Source organism: Notothenia coriiceps, unplaced genomic scaffold, assembly GCF_000735185.1.
Source record: "Notothenia coriiceps isolate Sejong01 unplaced genomic scaffold, NC01 NC01_scaffold00021133, whole genome shotgun sequence".
Classification (NCBI taxonomy): domain Eukaryota; kingdom Metazoa; phylum Chordata; class Actinopteri; order Perciformes; family Nototheniidae; genus Notothenia; species Notothenia coriiceps.
The window spans coordinates 34,864-42,673 of NW_011353834.1; the positions used below are offsets into that span (position 1 = coordinate 34,864).

The 7,810-nt window shown below is 38.5% G+C and overlaps 1 protein-coding gene across 1 annotated transcript in view; it reads left to right on the forward strand.

The window, feature by feature from the left end:
• LOC104953129 (glutamate receptor 4-like) overlaps positions 1-6,978 on the forward strand; it is a 35,476-nt gene extending 28,498 nt beyond the window's left edge. The window contains exons 9-12 of the mRNA XM_010780056.1: positions 2,594-2,761; positions 3,557-3,661; positions 4,419-4,529; positions 6,467-6,978. Coding sequence (XP_010778358.1) covers positions 2,594-2,761; positions 3,557-3,661; positions 4,419-4,529; positions 6,467-6,502 — 420 coding nt within the window. The 3' untranslated portion in view covers positions 6,503-6,978. The remainder of the gene's footprint in view (positions 1-2,593; positions 2,762-3,556; positions 3,662-4,418; positions 4,530-6,466) is intronic.
• The last annotated feature ends 832 nt before the right edge of the window (positions 6,979-7,810 follow it).

Consider the following 7,810-nt stretch of genomic DNA (forward strand, 5'->3'; position numbering starts at 1 on the left):
CACACACACACACACACACACACACACACACACACACACACACACACACACACACACACACACACACACACACACATGTCCTCTTTCACCCAAGGACAAGTTTTAGTTGGCCAGTCATCATTCTTAGATGGACCTGATGATTTTGCATTAGTGCATGACGGCTGCATAAATCTACACATTTACACGAGAGCCGTTAATGGGGATACAATTATTTACACGTGATTGTGAAAGATTTTCACAGTGAACATGCTTAGTTATTGTCCACTTTTTGAACTTCCTGAACATATCTGAAGTGCACTCAAATGTTATCTTCCAAATAATATTTTTCCTGCTTTTTGCAAACAAGGAAACTCGGTTTTAATGTTAATGATTTAAGGAAATGAAACAAAGCCAGATATCTCTAGTGACAACAGATGCTTCCAAATGGCTCTAGGCTAATTTGTGCTGTGTAAAAGCTGAGCTCAGTTAGCCTTGGGCCAACTCGTAGCCTCAGGCCAAGTAGAACTCTGGTCTAATAATGTGCGGTGTGAAAAACCCAACAGGGACATGTCCCCGGCACACTGGAGACTGCATTTGGAGCTAGCTCTGTGCTTTTGGCCATCAATCAAAATCTCTTAACCCAGTGATTCTCAGCTGCTGTGCCCCGAAATGAGCTCTGGAGTGTCTGGAGATTTTGTTTAAGTTTAATGAAAATGATCAGTGACCTGGCAAAGAAATATATTAACTTCATAAAAAGTGAGGCAAACTGCTTGGGATCATCACACACATATATATAAGGTACTGTACAGCCTTTTTGCTTTCTATTCAAATATCAAATTATTTCACACATGTCCCCTAATTGCGTAATCAGAATATGAATAGGTCTTCAACATCTGCGTTAGCATATACAACAGCTTATGGGCTCCCTTTATCAATATTTGCCCATGTGTAAAACACCAGCACAGAGCTAATTGTATTAATTGAATATGCGTGTTCACAACAGCAATAATGAATTAGTTTTGTGTTGTTTTTTCTTACTTTGATTAACACAGCCTTTGCTATATTATGTTCTCTTAGGTACGTAGGTCTATGGTGAGATAAGTAAGTACTTCAAAAGCACGTAGTGTACGCAGTCTTTGCACTGGATTTATTTTAGATGATGATAGAGACAGAGAAAATCTGTATTGACTTGTTGGATTTTAGCTGAACTTGGAGATTTAAAGCAATCCAAGAAATATCTATAATAAAGAGATGTTCTTTTTAAAAGCCATTACTGTTTCCCAAAAGTACCAGAGGTGTTTATGTCTCTCCTGCTGCAGAAAAAGACACAAAATGTTTGGCTCAGGTTTGTTGTTGTTTTCTCCTTGAATCTGATCCCATAGTCGTCATGTGTCAGTCGCACGCCTAAAGGCTTCTTTGGTTTCAACGGGGAGCGATGAAAGGAGGATGACATGGTTTTGCAGCCTTCCAAAACACACCTCATGGGATTCAAATCAAGGGATGTCAGTAAGAGACCTGCAGAGGCGTGGAGAGCATCGGCAGAGTCTCAGCCGACTTCCCTCTTTCCTCCCATTTTTATCTCACCACTCTTCACTGCTGTGATGTGAAGGCGCCCGCTGTGTGTTTGACTGCCTCTGTCTGTCTGCCAGGCGCTGTGCTTCAGTGTGTGGGGGCTGGATGGGTTTGTTGCTGCTGAGTGTGGTGCTCTTCCTCGCTGCGCTGTCTCTTCCTTATAATGAATTCGTCAAACAATCTGTCAAGATCACCACTACATTTAAGAGTTTCATTAAAGAATAAATCTTGTAATCTCTTACCCTTTCCCTTTTTCTTACTTAATGTAACATTGAAAAGGTCCCCGGTTTTACTCACATTTGAAGTGCCACATCTTATTCAATGATTGAATGTAATAAAATTAGCATTTATACATATTGGAAAGGAAAGTTCCACTTTCAAAAGAAGTAACTTAACAAAGTGGATTGACATAAGGGCAATGCAATATAATTTAAACCTGTTTTAATGTAACTTTAATGCCCCAGTTACTGTTTTCGAAAAAATATAAGCCTGTCTAGAAGTGGCACCTTTACAGTGATGTTACATTTACAGTAATGTTGATTGATGTTCAACGGTGTTAAGTGTTGATGTCAAATAAAAGTCAGACTGTTAGCAGGCTCAGCATTTTTAAACACCGGTAAGGGTATTCATATGGAGTTAAGATGGTCAAATGTTATACAGCTTGGATTAAGTTACGTCTCATTTACGGAATAAATCATATACAGTAGACATGGTAAAGCAACATTAGCATATTCTCATTTGGGTTTTTAAATCACAGGAAACATATATTCATTGCTGTGTTTCTCATCGAGATAGCTGAGTAGCAAAATCTATGATCACTGTAAAGAAAATGTGGATGCTTTTGTAAAAAGCCAATGAGCACCAAACATACCTTTTAAAATGTATTTGGGTTTCAGTTGTTTGAATTACCTGAAAAACTGTGTGACAGGATAACTTTCTGTCATACTGTGTACGGACAGAAGTATTTATTTTCCTATAAAAAAAGTTGAAAAAATGATAATATTTCTCTTGTTTTTTTTCTCTCTCGTCTTCCATTCTTCAGTATACCTCATCTTTGACATATGATGGCGTCCTTGTGATGTCCGAGGCCTTCCGCACCCTTCGCCGTCAGAAAATTGATATCAGTCGCCGTGGCAACGCTGGTGACTGCCTAGCTAACCCAGCTGCTCCCTGGAACCAGGGAATAGATATGGAGCGTGCACTCAAACAGGTTAGCACAGGATTAAGGTTGTATAGTTTAGGATAGACAGGTTGCAAAGTGCTTAGACAGATGTTGCACTCAGACACACATACACATTACACATACACACACACAAAAAGCAATCAGAAAAACAGCTGGCATGGAAAAGGGGAACGTATACCAGAAATCTATTTCGACATTTATGTGTTTTCTTGTTTGGACTTTGATAGAGTACCCACCAAAGTCCAAACACATACACACACTTGACACACAAACTTGTATGGCTATACTTTCGGGTACATTGACAGGGTCTAAGGTTTTCATCAAATCAAACTATTTCTATTCCTTTTTACGGTTTCAATTTTGTATGCATTTTTTACATTCAGTGATAATCTAAAAACACATATAGTAGTTATCAGTGTCTACCAATCCTGCCCTGGATTTAGATTGCCTGCCTTAACAAAGGATCTGCAGGAACCTATTAATGCATGTAATGATACATGTAATAAGGTACTGTAGTGTATAATTAATTAAAATATTATGATATGAACCTTAATGCTGACTCTTCGCCAAGTTACTGAGTATTTCACTCTGATGCTGCTTCACATTTAAAATAATATGAATTGTAAAACCACTGTTTGTTTGACTGCACTTTACACGTATATAACCTTTGTTTAAAGAGTTTCAAACAACACTTTTATTTATGTTACAATATATAATATAAAAGCATTGCCAAATCAACCCTAGAAAAAATACTCAACATTACTAGTGTATTCTTTTTTTATATTCCTCCAGTCCTTACTTTCCTTGTTGTTGTAAATGCAGGTGCGCATTCAGGGCCTGACTGGGAACATTCAGTTTGATCACTACGGTCGGAGAGTGAACTACACCATGGATGTGTTTGAACTGAAGAGCAACGGACCACGCAAGGTAGGCACTTCTCACGACTTAAAAACAATTCAAAAACACTTTCATTGTGTGGTTTGAACAACTTGAAACCCCTACCACAGCCAACCTATTCTATTCAATCAATATTTATTGTTAAAAGAAAATAATTAACTTCAGAGTTATCTCCTTGATTCTTAATTGATAACTGTCCTAAGGCCTTTATATGGCTATATGTTTATATAGCTTCTATTGGACCAACACAGCTTGACTTTTAATAGCTTTTCTCAAGTACTCATTGGGGAGCAGGTACAAGTCAACCTGGGGCTACAAAAAGCTCTGCACCGACACAAATAGCAAAAGTTTGAGCATAATCCTTCTTCGGAATAGCAAAAAGTAGGAGGATAAGGCTCCGGTTGGAAGTACTCATCATTTCTCTTTACTGGAAGAAAAGTATACATATAGCGCCGATAATAAAGAAATAACACCATGTTCCAGCTTCTCAAGTGTTCCTTTGATGGCGATGTTTGTTTATTGAAGGTTCTTCTCTCACATTCAATATGTCTCAGTATCTTCTACAGTTCCAATGGGAAATATGTCGGAGTGAGATCATTCTGATGAATCTTTTCTTTTCTTTTTTAACTTTTTATCCCTTCTTCATAATTTCTAATTTTCCTTTTTATGTATCTGTTTGAGGACCAACTTGATTTCATTTTACACTTCTTACATTTCATATTAAAATGATTTTCACTACAAAGACTGATATATTTGATATTTCTTTTTATCACTCTGTTTCCCTCAGATTGGCTACTGGAATGACATAGACAAACTTGTGTTGGTCCAGAATGAAAACGTTCTGTCCAATGACAGCACGTCGATGGAGAACCGAACAGTAGTCGTGACAACTATCATGGTAATGTACCCTCAGACTGCTTTAATTTCTTCATTCATTTGGGTGAAGCTGTCCTTCAACATCAGTCCGTTCAAATCCACCACTTCATTTCAACCAAACCTTGCTTCAAAACTCACAGTTGCCTCATATAGATTATTGAAGTTCATGGAGATGCAAATGGAAATACAAATCTGGTGCCCAAAAGGTGATTAATATGAATTCTGTTAATAATTAATGTTACATTGGTGCTTGATTAAAAATAATCTGACATTTTCCAAAATTAGGTGCATGCAATGAGAAAGAGAGGGAAGAGGGTATGCCAAGATTTCAATTCTAATTAGTTTGACATGAAATATAGACGGATTGAAAAGTAACAATGGGTGAAGCCTTAACAAAGAAGGTGTTACAGGTAGGCCTTTGCTGCTGTCGTATGGTGTTTCCCAATTTTGGGTTTGGGAACCAATGGGTTAGAAAACACATCTTAGGGCTCACAGGATGATTTAGAAGCTATAAGAGAAGGAGATATTCTACTTACTGTAAGCACATATCTTTCAAATGTTCCACTGCTTACATTTTGTTCAATCAATTAAGGCAAAGAAAAACATTCATTATTGGTTATAATCAGTAAACATTCAAGTTTTCAGTAGGCATTGCTTTGTTTTAATTGGTCACATATAGAAAAGGTGAGAAAGTCACTGTACAAGACATACAAATATAATTTAAGGTTGAGCCACAGGCTGGAGGCTGGAGTTTTGCTCACAGAAAGTCATGGCAAAACGTTAAACTTTAAGATGTGATGCGTCAGAGTTTTTATTAATGTCAAAGATGAGCTGTGTGAGTTGAAGAGAGCTCTCAGAGCACAGCCATGAAGGAGTGGCACTCGTCCAGCTGGAAGATTTCACTAATGTCTCATTAGTAGGCAAATCTAAAACTGGCCTCACATCACCATTTAGAAGTGACCTTAGTCCAGCGTCCTCTAACGGCTTCCACATAGACACCAGTCTACAGTTCAGTGTAATTACTTCTATTTCTTCTACAAACATGGATAAAGGAGGGCTAATCGGTGGATTTGTGCACATCCTCTGCTTACATTTGATTTCACTTCACCCATCTGCAGTCTTTTTATGGTGGCCATCCCCTTCCTGTTAATGCAATCACACTAATTCAATTGGGCATGCAAAATGATGCAAGTGAAAGCAACTCAAAAGACTAATTTGAGCCCAGATATAAAACAAGCCAAAGATGCTTCAGCTACAGCAATTCAGCATTTTGTTTCTAGTTACGTTGCTTTATCCTGCAAACTTCTAAGTATGACCAAAATATCTGTATTTGTACTGCAATGCTTATACCTATAACGTGTTCAAAGACTATAATATGTTGAAAGTCTTCAGTGCCTCTGGTGGCCGAAGGTGGTAGTCCCCAGTCTGTTCTGCACAGAGGAAAAGGTTACACAGGAAAGAGTTCAGAAATACGGATTCAGTTGGACTAAATTTCCCCAGTGAATGTCCCGCCTGCAGGCCTGCACACTCCAACTAGCAATGTGTTAAACATCAGTGCAGTGTGCAGAGTGGTGCCTACAGCCTGGCCTAAGACAAGAAAATACAAACACATGAGCACGGTCAAAAAAATGAAAGGGCAAGTTATTTTTCTACCTCAAAGTCCTATTTTGAATATGTTAATATAGCCTTACTGTAGGAACATATCGCACTCATTTGTTGTTCCTGTGGCTTGTGTCTCTTATTACATTCATTTTATGTGGTTGAAAAAGATATGCAAATTAGACTTTGGTATTACTGCATACGTATTTTTGGTGTTTGTTCCTCCCCTATATCTTCCCACCCATGTCTGTCTTCCCGCGTTCTTACCTCCATGCCTACCCCACCTGCATATTTTTATGTGGATGGTGACCTCAGCAGGCCTTGGCTAACGTTAGCTCAGCCACCTCCTCCTCTTTGCAGCCTCTGATGATGAGGAAGCCTCTGCTGCGACACTGATGCCGGGTCTGCAGACAGAGCGACAGGCTCCAAAACCCTCGAAGAGGACAGACTGATAGACTGAGTGTTTCTAAAGCTCTGTACAAATACTCAGTGTGCACTTTTTTTCTTTCTTGTAATGGCTTCTCTTTATTTTTGGTTTACAAATGTGATTTTTAAGTTATTTCTTTGTTAGGAAAGGGTCTGCAATGCATTAGCACAAAAATAAAGGGCAAAGACTGATTGAACGGATGAGAAGGAGATTCACAGCCACCCTGTGTTGAACCTATGAGTCACTGGGATGCTCCTATCTTTTTGTCACGACAAAAGCCACAGCTGGACTGGAGCTCTGCAAGGAATTCTGTGGATTCTGTCAAGATTTGACATTTGGCTAGATAGAAAAATCTCCAGACCATGAGGCCCTTTTTATTCAGACTATTTTCCCTCCTCATAATAATGACTAACTCCCTTGCTACACTACAGCGAGCCCACAAGAAAAATTACCATCCACAGATGCATATTTTTTCTAAATATGAATAGTTCGATTTTTGGTAAGGAGAGAACTATGTGGAAATGATTTGGCGTCATTCCTGCATTTTTCATACCACACTATTTGATACTACCCGCCCTCAATCATCATCTTTCTGCTTCGTCACTCTGTAAATCGACTTAGTCATGCTCACTCGATCACCTTTTCTCGGCTGTATTTTAGTTCCAGCGAGTGCCCTAAAAAGAAAGATTTGAATCCCTATGGGTGTTTGTCGCACAAAAGATGAACACACTTCACATTGTAATGGCACCATTATGTGTGTCTTGTCTTATTCACTTTTACATAAGCATTGAAGCAAAGTGCATTGAAGAGGACTGATTGTTAAGCCTGTCAGCATGTGAGAATATATTGTTGCATTTGCTTTGCCAATACAGTAGTTAATTAGAGCCGACAGAATGCTTGTGAAGTGATTTTGTATGTTTAATTGTCTTAAATATGATATTAGCATAAAAAGCGATATTTTTACTCAAAGCAAATGTAATTCGCATTTACATATGATTTCAATAGCTGGATTATCAAACAAAGAGCTTAAAGGTGGGGTAGGTACGTTTGAGAAACCGGCTCGAGATACACTTTTTGTTATATTCCATGGAATGCTCTTAACATCCCGATAGCAATGAATATCTTAAGTGCTTTGACAAAAAATCCATAAAAAAATATAATCTCTGGAAGCTGTAGTACTGTAAAAAGCACGACCAATCATCTGAGCCGGCTCGGCTAAAATAACTGGATGGCCTACCTGCCTGTCAGCCTTCCAACTTTCCATCTGTGCACACATT